This window comes from Danio rerio, chromosome 8, assembly GCF_049306965.1.
Source record: "Danio rerio strain Tuebingen ecotype United States chromosome 8, GRCz12tu, whole genome shotgun sequence".
Lineage (NCBI taxonomy): Eukaryota > Metazoa > Chordata > Actinopteri > Cypriniformes > Danionidae > Danio > Danio rerio.
Window position 1 is genome coordinate 45,485,688 of NC_133183.1, and position 17,595 is coordinate 45,503,282.

The following is a 17,595-nucleotide window of genomic DNA, read 5'->3' on the forward strand; positions in this document are numbered from 1 at the left end:
CATGCAATTTAACATTACTGTTTTGGAATGATTTCAAAGGTAAACACGAGTTCCAAATTGCACCTCAAAGATGTTGTGTTATTTTAAAAAAGCAAAACAAATCATTAAGCTATGTACATTTTTAATCTATAATTTTACAAAGGTTTCTTTAAATGATACTGATAATGATAAAAATGATAACTGTTATTATAATGTGAAATAGAACATGTAATTACTTCACTTAGATTAATTGATAATAAAATAATCTGTTTTGTTTTTGAAGAAATATTATGAGACTCTTCATTCAATTCATCTTTTTTTAAAAATATTTTTGATTTTATATATTCTTTTATATTTCCCTAATGTTCTTGTATTATTATTATTATTTTGTTTCATTTTTTCCTTTCTTTCTCTCTTCTTTCCTGTTTATCCAATGTGCATATTGTGCAAATGATTTTTATTTTTCTGTATTCTTTATATTGTTAAGTAAAAAAAAAACAAAAAAAAAACTAAACTGTACAACATGCATGCAAAATAAACATTTTATATCTATTTCTTTATATTATTTCTGAGATTGCATAAAATATACAAATAAAGTATGTTTTTAAAGGAACTGCTCTTAAAAGAGCTGATTAGCCAGGCACGTATGATTAATTGACACCATTTAATCATTAAAAATATAATAAACATTTAAATACATTTTTTAAACAAACTGTTTTACCATTATTAACCATTTTTATGTTAAATTATAATGCTTATGTGTTTTATAAAATGTTTAAATGTGTGTGTATGTGTGTGTGTGTGTGTGTGTGTGTGTGTGTGTGTGTGTGTACATTTATTTAGTGCCAAAAGTAAAAACTTGTAAAACTGTTTAAGAAAGAACATGACCCGATAAATATTTACATGCTGAAATGCAAACTGTTACGACCCTGGTCTATAGGGTGTCTAGGAAGTAACAAAGATACAATACGACAAATAAAATACATTCTTAGAAAGTACTTGGAGTTGCGTCAGTTTATTTATTTTCACAGACAAATTCATACTTTTTTGTTCTCTCTTGTTTAAATCCAGATGTTTACAAGTTTGTGTTGTCAAAAAAGCAAATGTGTAATGACAGACTGCTCTCAAAAGAAAATGTAACTCTTCATGTTTTGTCATTTTGGTGACTAATTCGTATTAACTCATGCAAATTCATTTGTACAAAAATGTACTGTATGATTTTAAAAAGGAGGCGTCACACCCAACCCCGTCCCTAAACCCAACTATCATAGGGGGCTTAGCAAGTCGTACAAAATTTTATGATTGAGATTAGATGAATTCAAACGAATTCCACTAAAAAAGTTACAAATTGCCATGATGTTGATGACAGTTAACCAAAAAATGTTTTGTTTAGTTTTCTGTTTTTTATATTTTATTGCCAATAAAAGATTATGGAATTTTAATGTGACCATCATGCATAAAAGAGATGAGTGAAAGCTAAACCAAGTAGTTTGTAATTTAGGGTTTACGTCTTACATATCAGATAAAAGTAATTAATAACAAGCTATTTTTTCATCAGATACTTTTTAATTCTTACTTGTATGACTTTTAATATTGTTACATTTACTTTTGTAAATATTTCCTCAAGTACTTGCTATTTTACCCAAGTGCTTAATTTTTGGATGCTCTACCCACCTCTGATAATTGAATTCAAACATTATTCTGTAGTCTTTTTAATTGAATTATAGTTTTACTTTCAATTTCCTTTCTTTATATTTTATGTGAGAACATACATCTCATCATACTCCAGCTCCACTTCCTCCTCTTCCCCCTCCATCAGTCTGTATTTAAACTTCTGATACACTACCCCATCCCTCCCCATGTAAACAATATCTTCATCTTCCTCATCATCTTCTTCATTTTGGCCTTGAGCTTTATCACAGTACTCCATTTGCGTGATGTCTTTGAGGGTTGCAGAGGTGAAAGGGCTATCATTGATTTTGGCATAGCCATTTGATTTGGTAATAGGCTTTGAAGTGATCCTTTGCCAGAAATGCAGTAAGAGAAAAATGGCCAGCCACAAGCTTATTAACACAAATATTACTATAAAAACAACAGTTCCAGGATTAGCAAAAGTTGCTGGATCATGGTTGAGAAGGTTGTAGTTCAGCACAACAACACATTCATCTGAGAAAAGAAAGGTTAAATGTTACATTAAGGAAAAGCATTTAATACATTTTTGAAACAATGACCCAGTTTGCATTTAAAGCTCAAGATGATTAATGTACATAATGTAATTTGTAAATCAAGAATTCCTTATTTAACTAAGCGTTGTGAAAAATATAAATAAATACTATAATATAGACCAATTACCAACTTACGTCACACATGCCGTAACATGGGCCCCCGGTTGCAAAAAAAAAAGACCGGCTGTGCGGTAGGATACCAAAAATAGAAAACTTAACTTTTACGATACACCACACTGCTTCAATGTCAACTGCAGACGTCTTTGGCTAAAAGGCAGCTGAATGAAGTGACGACCTAATTAGAAATGCTAGACTCTGCAGTTCTCATGTTATATCAGGAAAGTTCACGTTATGCTGAATCATACTCATTACTTGTTTTTGATTGCAGCAATGATTTCAGCAAGAACAGTTACATAAGGTTAATTAAACTGCAGACACTGATTCCTTAAAATGAAACGTGAAATATAATGTTAAGTTATTAAGATAAAGTTGGTTTTATATTCACACTTTCATTCAGTGACAACTTGTGACACTCTATATAGTTTACAATGGCACTTTGAATATTTGGTCTGAAATAATCTGCAAAAGTGACTTGAAAACAACATTAACACTGTTTATTTGACTGTGAACATTGTTGTACTTTATTAGTTAGTGTCTGCTAATATGATATCGCTATTTAGAGTTTGCAAATAATACTTTTTTGAAATTATATTATTACGGGGAAAGTCAGAATGTGCGAATATAAAACCAACTTTACCTCTATCTATAGGTTTACATAGTCTGCAGTACAGGTGTAGTTCGCTGTCAGAATGCAGTAGTTTTGCTTGTTGATGATGATTAATACAAGCCTTGTAGAGCTCTGTCTTTTTTCATTGTCTTTGGCCTGGCAGAACCTCGGTTTTTAGCACTACATAGTGTTGAATCTGGTAATCATGGAACATTATTTCTTGCACATGACCACACAGAACAACATTGTTAGCAAGTCTTATTGGCCTTTAACTTCTGTCTTGTAAAATCACTTGGCACTTCAGTGAGATTGTATATTTCGGGCTGGATGCTAGGTAATTTCGTCTTATCCAATATTTATTAAGAGGGTGCTATCGCAAATGGACCTGTCAGACAAACGCTGCTCACTTTAACATTAATTTTGCAGAATCCCTGTGCTTATCACTGGGTGACAAGCTGGTATAATACGCTGAAAGCATTGTGTAAATAATATATTTAATATTTAATCAATATATATTATTTCTATATTTATAACACAGTTAAGTTCCAACCCTAATTAAACACACCTGATCAAACTAATTGAGTCCTTTAGGCTTGTTTGAAACCTAAAGGTAAGTGTGTTGGAGCAGGGTTGGAACTAAACTGTGCAGGGCTGCGGCCCTCTAAGACTTGAGTTTGACACCCCTGCTTTATGTGTTCAATATTTTTTTCCTGTGTCATTTCATTTTATTACATAAAACTTAATTTGTAAACTAATTAGATATGTTTTCTTTTCATATATGTATTTCGTATCTGGTGGAAATTTCAAGTAAACAGCACCTTTAGAAAAATGTTTTCTGAGAGAAAATGGTGGTGTTAAACTGAATTGTATGAATGTATGTATGAATTTATGTTAAATACATAAATACATACATACATACATACATGTATGTATATATACACATGTATATATATATATATATATATATATAAATATATATATATGCATATATATATGCATATATATATATATATATATATATATATATATATATATATATATATATATATATATATATATGTGTGTGTGTGTGTGTGTATATATATATATATATATATATATATATATATATATATATATATATTAGGGATGTAACGGTATTGTAAATACCGTCATACCGCAATATTAATTTTTTTCGATATTACCGAAGTCGCATGACTCGGTAAAACTATAGGTCTTCTGAGAAAATTTGCTTAGGCGAATGAAGCGAACGGGAGGTAGCGAAAACTACAATACCCATCAGCCCATGCTTGACCATCATCCCTTGCGGTCTGTTGTCGCTACAGATCCAGTAATGCGGAAATGGAGTGTGCTGCTAGAAGCGGGGATGAAAAGAGCTGGAAAACTCTAAGGCCCCGTTTACACTAATGCGTTTTAGTTTGAAAACGCATAAGTTTTGCTACGGTTACGCCAACCGTCCACACTACGCCGGAGTTCTCGAGCGCCGAAAACAGAGCGTTTCGAAATGTGTGGATAATGTCTCAGTGTGGATGATGGAAAACGGAGACATCTGAAAACGGAGGCGGGGCTGCAGACGTTCGCCTCTCTGATTGGGGCTTTTCCTGAATATTAAGTAGCCTAACACGCACAGTTCAGTCCTGCATCCTCTCCTTGTAAGTTCAGACTTCGCAAGTTTGATCAAGGCTGCAGTCTCTTCTTCTCAGTTTGATATGGAAAAGCAGACTATACCGAGGACACGGGTAAATCTTCAAAGGGAACAGTGTACTTTATAACTTCATTCACATCACCCTGGCTTCGTTGTTTCACTTTATCAACAATAAAATGTAAACATGATTTAAGGAACTGCCTATTTTCATTTTAATATTAACAACTTAGACAGCAGACATGTTGAGGCGTCGTGCTGCATAAGATGAGCGTCATCTTCACTGTGTGGATATTTATAACAAAACGGAGCCGATAACAACTGCCTCCTTTCAATTTCAGTGAAAATACGAAACACAGCCTCTCTTTTGCTTAGTATCAATTTTAATAATCGATAATGGCCATTTTAAAAGTATAACATACAATAAGTTTATACATTATAGGAAATAAAGGCAAGCGATCAGTCAATATACAGAATGTACGTGGTTACATTAATCATTAACTTATCTTTGCGCTCAGCCAAAACACGTTACCTGAGAACAAGTAATAGATTCCAATGACCAAAGTCAGGGAATATGTCGTTAGATAAAGACAACAAGATAAATGAAATATCCCGTTTAATAAATATAGTGAGATTAGATCCAGCGGGAGATGCTTGATGAGAAGTCCGACTAGCAGAGCTCTCATCTGGGTAGATGGGCTGAGTGTGATTAAATGTTGAATGTGATGAGTTTTCACCAATACTAAATTGAAACTTTATTGTTTTTACATGGTTTAATAATTTTTTGTTATTAAAATTGAAGTTCCTGTTTCAAAGCTTACAGATAGATGGCTAATTTGTATGTCATTGACACTTTTGGCACTTTTTTGGAGTATTTTCATAAGTTTTGTTTTTTCCTGTAAATGATTCAATAAATACCGTACCGTGACATTCATACCGAGGTATTACCGTACCGTGAAATTCTGATACCGTTACATCCCTAATATATATATATATATATATATATATATATATATATATATATATATATATATATAAAAAAGCTTCAGTGTTTAAGTTAAAATGTAAAAGCACTTTGTATAACAATAGTATTCATAGTGATTGATTGGACATATATACCTTGGTTGGAAGCTGCCTGAAAAGGGTGTCTGGGTGCTAACCCAGATTGTATCCAAAAAACATAAAATCACAGCTGCCCAACTCACTGTAGGAATAAATATGCACTTCAACTCTCCTGTTTCCACCAAAACCTTTTCTCGGGAGCTCCACAGGGTCAATATTTAGGATGGGCTACTTTATTCAAACCGTTCGAGCCAGTGCCAAATGTTGGTTTCAATTGTGCCAGCAGCAAAAATATAGGGCTTTGGACAATGTGCAACCAGACTGTTTCATGCCCAGCTTGAAGCATGGGGTGGATCAGTGATAGTTTGGGTAGCAATATCATGGCATTCCCTAGGTGCAATACTTGTGTGCTAGATGGGCACACCACTGACCATGTGCACCCAATGGTTCAAACATTTTATTCTGTATTTTTTTCTTTCTTTCTTGTAAGAACATTTCTAATGCAAATATGAAGTATATAATGCTCTTCATCGTTGGAGATATGAATACAAGCTGAATTTCACTTCTGATTATCCTGACCACAGAAACATCCTCCTGTTAAGTCTGACATTTGTATGCTTGACGCCCAAGTAATGTGAGATATTGTTCAGAACAATCAGGTTAAAACACATATACATATGATGCAGTGATGCATGTTCGAGTATAATTGTTGTTGATTTGAGATTGTAGGCAGAGCAGTCTATAAACTGCTGATGAAACTGCAAAACTGTCTACAGTAAACTAACTTTAATTGAATGTCTGACTTCGGCTCTTTTTCATCTTACAGGCTAGTCAGTTTTGGGTTAAAACTGTGATGTATGAATAGGAATACCATTCCATCAATATAGAACACAGAATGAAAAAGGTGGAAAGTGATTTACAACCTCCTGGGCGAGGCAGTGGCGCAGAAGGTAGTGCTGTCGCCTCACAGCAAGGAAGTTGCTGGGTCGCTGGTTCGAACCCTGGCTCAGTTGGCGTTTCTGTGTGGAGTTTGCATGTTCTCCCTGCCGTCGCGTGGGTTTCCTCCGGGTGCTCCGGTTTCCCCCACAGTCCAAAGACATGCGGTACAGGTGAATTGGGTAGGCTAAATTGTCCGTAGTGTATGAGTGTGTGTGTGTGAATATGTGTGTGGATGATTCCCAGAGATGGGTTGCGGATGGAAGGGCATCTGCTGCGTAAAAACTTGCTGGATAAGTTGGCGGTTCATTACGCTGTGGCGACCCTGGATTAATAAAAGGACTAAGCTGACATGAAAATAAATGAATGAATTTACAGCTTCTATGCGATGGTACCACAAGTTAGCACTCACTTTCCAACTGAATTTGCTAAAGGGGATATAGAAATTTAGGAACAGGTGGAGATAATAGTGTCACAGTGCCAGTGGCTGTTCTGTAAGCAAGCATCAATGATTTAAACTTGATATTAGCCTCAAATGGGAACCCATGCAGAGAGATTATGAAAGGTGTCACATGGGCTTTCTTGAGCTCATTGAAGACAAGTGTGGCTGCAGTGTTCTGGATCATCTGCATAGGTTTAAGGGTGCAAGACGGGAGACAAGCTAGAAGGTGACGTTGGACATCTTCCATGGCCTGCACAGTCACAAGATCCAAATTTTTTTTAACCACTTTTAGAGATTTTTGGAGGAGCGAGTCAGAAAATATTTTTTTTTCACCAGCATCCGATCGTTACCTGGCCACTATTCTGCAAAAAGAATGGCTTAAATCCCATGACTTGTATCTGCCCTTCCCAAGATTAATTGATTCTGTGTATTGGCCGTAAAATAAAACAATTATTGTGGTCTAAAACCACACATTTCAGTTTCATTGTCCAACCCGTTAATGGTCTAGTCAACCTAATTAGTCTAGTTAAGCCTTTAAACTAAAACTGAACTTCAAGAGTTCACACTTAGATATTGCTTGACAGCTGTAAGCAGGTTTGGCATGCTGTCCCGGGAGAGAACCCTGAGCTCGGAGATAGTTGAGCCCAGGGCTCCCGCCAGGTCCATAGAGCATGTGAGGGGAGTACGAGATCAGGAGGTTCTCGAGAGCTCCCCTTTTTTGTAAAGGAGAAAAGGAGGAGAAAGGGGTGGATAGGGGGTTTTCTTCGGAAAACGAAGATAAGGGAGTAATGTCTAGCTAGGCTACTTATAGTGGGTTAGGATAGATCTGATTGGCTAACTAATGAGTGTAGTTAGGTGGCCAGCTGCTGTCAATTATATCACGTGCTCCTCTCGAAATTAGTTTAAAAACTTCACTTCAAGAGTTCACACTTAGATATTGCTTGACAGCTGTAAGCAGGTTTGGCATGCTGTCCCGGGAGAGAACCCTGAGCTCGGAGATAGTTGAGCCCAGGGCTCCCGCCAGGTCCATAGAGCATGTGAGGGGAGTACGAGATCAGGAGGTTCTCGAGAGCTCCCCTTTTTTGTAAAGGAGAAAAGGAGGAGAAAGGGGTGGATGGGGGGTTTCTTCGGAAAACGAAGATAAGGGAGTAATGTCTAGCTAGGCTACTTATAGTGGGTTAGGATAGATCTGATTGGCTAACTAATGAGTGTAGTTAGGTGGCCAGCTGCTGTCAATTATATCACGTGCTCCTCTCGAAATTAGTTTAAAAACTTCACTTCAAGAGTTCACACTTAGATATTGCTTGACAGCTGTAAGCAGGTTTGGCATGCTGTCCCGGGAGAGAACCCTGAGCTCGGAGATAGTTGAGCCCAGGGCTCCCGCCAGGTCCATAGAGCATGTGAGGGGAGTACGAGATCAGGTGGTTCTCGAGAGCTCCCCAAATGCATGAAGCTCGGGACAGCAGCCGTGTATTCGAAGAAACTCCCCAAAAGGCTTGAAATGCTATATCCGGCTGCTGGATATAGTTATTTGAAAAAGAAAAGGTAAAGGGGCTTCTTTGGAGCAAAGGGTGAAACAGGTTCCTGCGGGAACCCGAGCAGAGTTGGCTTGGGCTATGAATACTCCTGCTGGAGTAGAGACTCGGGGAGACCCCTGCGGGGGTCATAGCCATGGGGTGGGCGGGAACCCTGCTGGAGTCATTATAAGGGAAGGGGAAGGAAGGACTCCGGCTGGAGAGGGGGGTGAAGGGGGGCAGGGGGGGCGGGGACTCCGAAGGAGTAATTTGCTCGAGGAACACTCCTTGCGGAGATAGAGCTGGGAGGTGGCAGCACTATATATAATTATATATTTATATGAAACATATAGATATATAAATATATAATGGGGTAATCTAGGGCCTTGGGGGGGCGTTTTTACTGACTCTTGTGAGAGTCGAAGCTCTTGGCTCTCCTGCGGGAGAGAGAGCTGTATGTGCCATCTCCAGCTGGAGTCGGGAAAAGGAATGGTCGGTGAAGCCCCAGCTGGAGGGTGAAATGGCAGTTGGGCGATGACCCCTGCGGGGGTCCGGTGCTCGGGATTAACTCCGCGGGAGTTACAGCTTGAGGGTGACAGCAATATATATAAATATATATTTATATGCGTGGGTGCATATATATATACATATATAAAAATACATTTAAAAAATAAAAGATAAGTGTGAGAAATAAACAAAAATAAACATAAATAAAAGCTAGGGCTGGGGAGGGTCGGTGACATGACTCCTGTCACAGCTCAGGGTTGGGGTTGGGTGAGCTATTTAACTGGCTCCGGTAGGAGTCGGGAAAGATGAGGGGGAGGTGAAGACTCTTACTGGAGGGTGACGGGCGGTATAGGTGCTCTGGGGGTGTTCCTGCGGGAGGGGGGGGGGGGGGGGGGGTAGTTCCTCTGCCCTCGGGAAGCTGGTATGGTTGGGTCGTATTCTCTCCCTGGGTAGTTCCTCTGCCCTCGGGAAGCTGGTATGGTTGGGTCGTATTCTCTCCCTGGACTAGGCCCATGCCCTTGGCCGCTGGGATTACTGCGTCTGCTGGTGAGGTTCCTCTGAGCTTCCCTGAGAAGGTTGGCTGAGTCAGATATAAGATTTGAAGGCGTCGGGAGACCACCTTCCTAGTGTTTGTATGTGTTGTTACGATAGCCCTTTGTGTGCTGCTGTGGTGGCGGCTCCAATTCTGAATGAGTGACTGGATTATGAATCTGGTGGGAAGCCTGAATAGTCCTATGACTTTAAGGTGTTTTGAAACCAAAAATGTTAATGAACGGAATGTGTGGATGTGTTGAGCAGTGAGAAACTGATGAGGTGTTCTGGGACAACTTAAAATGTATAAATGAATGCTGACGCAAATTGTGTATGCTGTGGTTATGGGATTATCATCTTAAAAGGAGAGATGGAGCCAGCTGCGGCTCTGCTTCTGATACCAGTTTCTGAAAATAAGCAAAAAGAGAGCCAGCGATTTCCTATGCAACTAGGAACATGTACAACAGTAATTTTTTTTTTTCCAGAATGTATTGACGATATTGCCCGTTAGAAGCGCATCGGCGGCCCTGATAATATACCCCCGCGGAGGGGGCAGCATCTGTGTAAAAAGGGTATACTGAGGATGAAATTGGATAGCTAATAAATGAATGGCTTCTATTCCAGCGCTTAAGGAAGGAAAGCATAAGCAGGTCGCATGCTTTAAGCGCCACCTGATGGTTACAAACCTTTATGAATTTCTTTTCTGTTAAACCAGGAGTCACCAAACATGGTACTGGTGGGCACCAGGTAGCCCACGAGGCTCTCGTGTGTTGCTCACAGGCCTGTTCTAAAAATAGCTCACCATAACGCCACTTACAAGTAAGCTTTCTCTAATATAGAAGTAATCATTTAAAAATGTAAATATTTGCAAAGATAAATAAAATAGTGTTGCACATTGATATATTAATTACAGGGTATTTCCTACTTTGTTAAATCATTGTTGGTAACTTTGAGAGAATCATAACATGATCAGTGACTTCACCTGGATGAATATTATTAATTATTACCAAAAACTTAAATTATAATTATAAGTAAATTAAGCAACTTGTTATTTGAGAAGGGTTTATCAAACTGGTAGCCCTCCACGTTAATCGGTGCCCAAGAAGTAGCTCTTAGTTTCATAGAGGTTGGTGACTCCCGTGTTAAACGCTAAAGACAACATTTTGAAGAAAGCTGAAAACCGGTAACCATTGACTTTCACAGGAAGGAAATAAATAGCCTACTAAGGAAGTCAATGCGGCTGTCCGTAGTGCCCAGCCACAATTCATGACACTTCGTATTCTGCCGCACCGCGGAGCGCTATTTGTATAATTGATAAGTTTATTTTGATAAAGTATGAATGCGTGTGTCTGGTGTGCATTAATCTACTACTCTCTGTCGTAAGCGCGTCGCGTCACCGCGCCGTCGGGCAGAGTTTGTTACGGCCAAGATCGGATTTAGATAATTTCTCTTCTATTCCGGAGATTGATGCTGCGAGATGAAGTAGGTGAGTGACGAAAAGGCATCCCTGCGGGATAATGCGCATGTGTGTTTGATGTTCTAAGATGGAGAGCAGTTTATGCTTAGCGTGATATTTCTTCCAGAATATAAAAGGGGACTAATTTGTTGATTTATTCAAGTAGCTTATTAATGCTTGAAATTCTATCACTCCAAATTGATGCTTAAGAATTCTATAGAGTGCTTAAGCCGGAGGTTCTTCCGCGATGAGAATGCAAATATTAGAAAACCGGTCACTAGTTTAGCTGGGGGATATTAGGGAGAGAGAAACGGGAAACTTGTAGATGAATTACGTGCAAACGCCGTAGTTACTGGCGAAAATCCAGCGGATCGTTTTAAAGCATAAATGTGTGGGCTACTTCTGCATCCGAATGTTAAACGGACTACGAAATATAATTGAGACCCCCGATTGCCAGAAATCGGGTGGCGGGTGTAATGTTGATTGCAACCGAGCGTTGCAGCCGTCTAGATTAGAGAGATTGCTTGATTTATAACGTGATAATTTAAGCATATTCATCAGGCAGAATCATGCTGTTAATGCTGAAAAAGGCAGAATTATGAGGAGATGAAAGAGCTGTTATTAGACGTTTTTAGAAACGTTCTAATGCCCATTTCAGTAGGGCTGGTATGAATGTGCTTAACAGGGTATTGCTCTGTGATTTCTGGTTCAGCGTTGGTGGACGGCTAGTGAGGTTATGGGAAGGGAGCGCCGAGATCGGCTGTGATCTAGTAGACGAAACCTGGAATGAGAAATTCAGAAAATTGGGTCAGTTACAAACGTAATTCAGTAAAAGCATAAACATATTGACGAAAGTCGACGAGTTATTTTTGTTTTCACTAGGCTTAGCACTTGGCTGACAGCGTATGCATCGCCGCAGTAGCTGTGAGCTTGTAAAAATGCGAGGGGAAAAAGCAATGATACGCAAGGTAGAGGGGCGGGGTGCGTAGCCCGTAGGTGGTAAGGATCGCTGAAAGAGGAGGACTGGAGTGTGCACTGGAATCGGGAGCTGCAGGCTGGAAGAGATGGGGTGGAATTCCCAAGAGTTGCTTTATTGTCCGGGAGATTGGTTTTATTCGTGTTTAGAATTAATGATTGCTGCAATATGTCCAAATCCAATATTGCTTTTTAATCCTTTCCTTGATTCTCTGGGGAGGCGGAGAGATTACGGGTTTATCGTCTGTTTAGGATAGGGGGTGTGGCAGGAGCGTGTTATGTCCTGGGGGTGGCGGTGAAGACGTGGATTCAAAGTTTTTTGGGTTTAATGCAGCGGCTTTGAATTGTGGTCCCGGCGTCTAGGAGTTTGGAGGAGTTCAGTGACAGTCGTTGTTGGATATGAGAGACGCATGATGATGCTGGAGAAGGTACGTAGCAGAGCTGGGGATTGAATTGTGATCTGGCTGGAGTGGATAGGCCTACGGCCTCTTGTTGGAGCCTCGGTCTCGAGCTGACTTTCATGCTGAGCTGGGTGTTGTTAAGACAGGGCTGGTGTTTCAGGGAGCGCGGAGCTTTCATCCTTGTATGTAGCTGCGCTGATGCTGTTGTGATCTCCGCCGCCGTCGCTGTTGTTGTTGTCATTTTTTTGTAGTTGCTGACAATGGTAGTAATGGTGGTGTGGTATTGTAGTTGAAGAATAGTAGGAGATGTGGAGGATCTGTTTATCCGTGAGTAACGTTTGGAGGAGCTAGAGCGGACCTGTCGTTTGTTTCTTCGGAAAACGAAGATAAGGGAGTAATGTCTAGCTAGGCTACTTATAGTGGGTTAGGATAGATTTGATTGGCTAACTAATGAGTGTAGATAGGTGGCCAGCTGCTGTCAATTATATCACGTGCTCTTCTCGAAATTAGTTTAAAAACTTTACTAAGCTAAATAATAGCATCTTGCGAATTAATTAGAAAAACAGTATGTATTGTAGCAAAGACAACCTAAAACTTGTTGTAATTGTATTAATTATTTAAATAAGTTATAAAAACTTTTATGTTTAAAATGCGTTATTAAAATCTCAGCACTCTGGAAATATTGATCTGAAATTTTTTTTAAAGAAATACCTTACAGAAGGGCTAATAATTTTGACTACAACTATCTATATATTTATTTATACACACAAAAGGGAAACATCAGTAATTTAAATAATATATAATTAATTAATTTATAGCTTGTACCATTCAATTCCTGGCACTGACAGCATTCTGAAAGGAACCTTGATTTTGTGTGCATGTCTTCTCCACAGCAAAAAAGACATCTCCCATCCTTTGTGAGCCGGTGCAGAGCAGGGCACCATGTGCAATTGTATGGTCCTGGGCCCTTACATTCATTGCAGGATGTGTCACATGTCAAGCATGTCTCACTCTGTTTATAACATAAATAATGTTAAAGATTTGTGTAGCATTAGGTCAAACAAATTAATTAGTTTAATGCACAAAAATTGTGTCATTAAAGGAAAAAAATATAAATATACAAAGATTTAGTGCCACATTCAGACACCACAGCATAGTCAGATTAGTAAATGACTGATTTGTTACAAATGTCTCCACAAAAAAAAAAAAAAAAAAAAAAAAATTACCTCAGGGATGTGATATTGTCCAATTAGACATACTGATGAGCAGATTCCTCCAAACATTATAAAACCATCATAACAAGAAGTGCAGAAAATTGCACCAGAGCCTGATGATCACACAAGAGAGACTGGTTAACAATTACATTATGTTGAGTTGCAAATGTATGAATCCTCTCATTATAACAAAGCATAAACAAAATATAAATTAAATGTTCATATTAACTATAATATGATTATGAGCTAATACAATTAAAATTAAATTAAAAACCCGAATCAGAAAAGGTTAGGACAGTAAGGAAAACACAAATAAAATAAAAAAAGTGGCTTCTAAATGTACTTTGTATTTCATTGCAGGTTATTATTATTATTTTTTTTTTGCAACGCATTTAAAAAAGTTGGTGTAGTTGAAGCATTTAACACTTTATAATGTTGCCATTCCTTTTCACAACACTTAAAAGACCTTTAGGGACTGTAGACACGAATGAAGGGTCATTCAATTTTATTCCTTTTTTCTTCCTCTTAGGACCCAACTCCTCTGGGGGAAATCCTGCGGTTTTCTCAGACCCCGTTTACACTAATATGTTTTAGATTAAAAACTATGTTTTAGAATGAAAACAATCCGCTTTCACGCTGGCGCTTCACCTAGCGTTTCTGAACAACTCTCCATCCACAGTACACTGTTGAAAACGCACATCACGTGACCACACACACACTCTGGCATGTGATGCAACATATGTGAGCGTCTGAGCTCCAGGCAGTCATCTTCCCAGATGATAGCTGTTTATGTTGTACTGTTCATCAAGGCTCTACTGCCGAATCTAATCTTAGTATCGTTGTTAGCTGTGATTCATCTTATTGTCTTGTTGATTCATCTTGTTGTCTATATCTAATGACGTGTTCCCCAACTTTGGTCTTTTGAATCTATTACTTGTTCTCAGGTAAGGTTTTGGTTGAGTGCAAAGATAAGTTAATATATTAATGTGTGTAACCGTGTACATTGATTCTGCACAATTGACTCATTACTTGCCTTTATTTCTTTAAACTTATTGTACGTTATACTTTAATAATGGCCATTATTGATTAAAACTGATATTCAGCAAAAGAGAAGGCATGTTTTGTATTTTTTATAAAAATGAAAGAAAGCTGTTATGTTATAGGCTCCATTGTGTTGTGCATACAGTGAAGATGACGGTCATATAAATATGCAGCTTCACGACGCCTCAACATTTTTGGTTTATGTTAAGTTGCTAATATCAAAATAAATATAGGCAGTTCTTCATTTCATGTTTTCAATTTCTTGCTAAGAAAAGTGAAACAGTGTAGCCAGGGTAATGTAAATGAGGTTATTAAGTACACTTTTTCCTTTAAAGATTTACCCAACGTGTTCTCAGGAATTTGTTTTCCATATCAAACTTGCGAAGTCTGAACTTACAAGGAGAGGATGCAGGACTGAACTTTGTGTAGGCTTCTTAATATTGAGGAAAAGCCCCAATCAAAGAGGTGAATGTCTGCAGCCCCGCCTGTTTTCAGATGTTTATGTTTTCCCCCATCCATACTGACACTGAGCAGCAGCATTTTAAAACAAAAATGGCCTCTTCAGCAATTTAAAATGCTCCATTTACGGCACTCAAAAACTCCGGCATAGTGTGGATGGATGGCAAGACTGTAACAAAACTCATGTGTTTTTAAACTAAAATGTGTTCGTGTAAACGGGGCCTCAGGCAAGCCTAGAGACATAGTCCCTCCAGCGTTTCATGGGTCTTCCCTAGGGCCTCCTCCCAGTAGGATACCTGGAACACGTCCCTAGGTAGGCTTCCATTTTTTTAGGCATCTGAAACAGATGATCGAGCTACCCCAACAGCTCTACTCCAAGCTCCTCCTGGTTAAAAGAACTCCTCATCCTAATTATAAGGGTTTGCCCTGCCACCCTGCAAAGGAAACTATTTTCAGCCACTTGAGTCCGAGATCTTGTCCTTTCGATCGTGACCCAAAGCTCATGACCATAGGTGAGAAAAGGAAGGTAGATTTACTGATAAATCGAGCACAATGGACCGGTACATCAAATGCATTACTGCTGCCACTGCACCAATCTGCCTGTCAATCGCACATTTCATCCTCCCCTTACTCATGAACAAAACCCCAAGAAACTTGAACTCCTCCACTTAGAGTAAGGACTTTCCTCCTACCTGGAGACGGCAAGCCACCTGTTTCTGGTAAAGCACCATGGCCCCTGAGGTGCTGATTCTCATCCCAGCCACGTCACACTTTGCAACAAATCGCCAATTGCATGCTAAAGGTCCATTTCCAATGGGGCCAACAGAACAACATCATCTGCAAACAACAGAGATGAAATGCTTTGGTCCCCAACCCCCAGCCCAAGACTGCGCAAGCCTTCAGGGACACACTTGGCTTATGTTACGACCCCCTCGTTCGAGTCGCAACATAAAAGAGCTCAGGCAACAAAAGATTATATATGCAACTTATTTATTATACTAAACTAATAGAACAACAAATCAAGAAACAAACAAATGTGTAGAGGATAATACAAAAATAACTAACTTTAACTACACATATAAATAATGGCAAACAAAACCATAAGGTTTGCCAAAATAAAGTGTCGGTCTGGACGCGAAGACGACCAAGTAGCCACCCCGTCCTCCAGAAGCTAGCACTCACTTTTATATGCTTTGAACCAGTTAGGGAGCAGTTAGGGAAACTGGAATACTGGGGTCATCACAGCTTAGCAGACTTACATTTGCATGCATTAGCCACTTTTAATCCACAGGAAGCCACTGTTGTGGATCCAGGCATAGATATAATAACATTTACTATAAATATGTGTGTCTTACGTGTCTATTCTTATGTGTAGAAATGTCTGGAGATGTGTCTCACTTTGTTTGGGAGTGGAAGATGGAATAAAAAGAGACCAATCTACCATTGGCTAACCAGATCTAGGTTTGCATACAAGTAGAACTTCTGTTGGATGATCACAGACACACCTGTTTGAGCTGAAGTGAACAAGAGAAACAAACTTTTCTTTGAACACAAATTATTTGGCATTAACACAACAGGAAATTACTTGATCTTTGAATTAATAGACTAATAATTTGTAGACTAAGATGCAACAGATGAGCAGTTAAATTTAATGTATTTTAGATCGGCTACCATTAACAATAAAGTCAACCCAAACATTCATAATTAAATAATAATAATAATAATAATAATAGAAAATATAGCCGCAAGCGACAATTGACGGGGTTCGAGCATTTGGCAACCTAATTGCCATTTAGGAGATTTAGATGCAGGACAACCCAAAATTTAAGGCTGAAAAGAAATCCCTAAAGAAATCAATGATGGAATGTAATAAATGGAAAAAATATAAAGCGTAAATAAATAAAGCAGCAACCTGGGACTTAAATAGATCATAAATGCAATAACAGAGTTTATACCATGTCAAGATGTGATACAGAATGATCTTAAAAGGAATTTTTGTGACTTTGAACCAACATTATGAGGTCTTGTGCTGGCATCAAGTGGCATAAATTAGTAATGCATGTTTAGACCCTTTGCGGAAGCATATGAACAACACTCTGCTCTTTAAATAAACATATCAAGCTCATTTATGCACAAAGTTCAATTGTTTTTCGTAATTAGTGATTTAGACAGTCCAGACAATTGCACAACACTGGTTTTGTTCAATTTAAGCAAAAAGGCAGGGACGAGTTACTAAAAGTAGCTTTTTGAAATGATAGTGAATAATGAATGGATGGTTTGAGTTACAGCAATGGATTTTGTGCCAAAATGATCAGAATGACCAGGCCTGTCATACAATGTCAGATCAAGTATTAGAGAAAACCTGTCTAAAATAAACACATATTATACAAGTTGTGGTCAAATAGCAATGAAAATAAGTGTTTTTGAGACCTTTTCTACTGTTATAGTGCCACCTATTGACTTATCTTCTCAAAATGTTGCATG

At 38.5% G+C, this 17,595-nt stretch overlaps 1 protein-coding gene across 2 annotated transcripts in view; it reads right to left on the reverse strand.

Moving 5' to 3' along the window:
* Positions 1–978: 978 nt before the first annotated feature.
* The window catches only part of pcsk5b (proprotein convertase subtilisin/kexin type 5b), a 252,675-nt gene continuing 236,058 nt past the window's right edge, over positions 979–17,595 (reverse strand). The window contains exons 25-27 of one of the 2 annotated variants that reach the window (XM_073909583.1): positions 13,624–13,724; positions 13,223–13,409; positions 979–2,145 (exon numbers count right to left, since the gene is read on the reverse strand). In XM_073909583.1, coding sequence (XP_073765684.1) covers positions 1,736–2,145; positions 13,223–13,409; positions 13,624–13,724 — 698 coding nt within the window. In that variant the 3' untranslated portion in view covers positions 979–1,735. Of the gene's footprint in view, positions 2,146–13,222; positions 13,410–13,623; positions 13,725–15,803; positions 15,949–17,595 lie in introns of those variants that run through there. The other variant, XM_073909584.1, reaches the window with a different exon arrangement.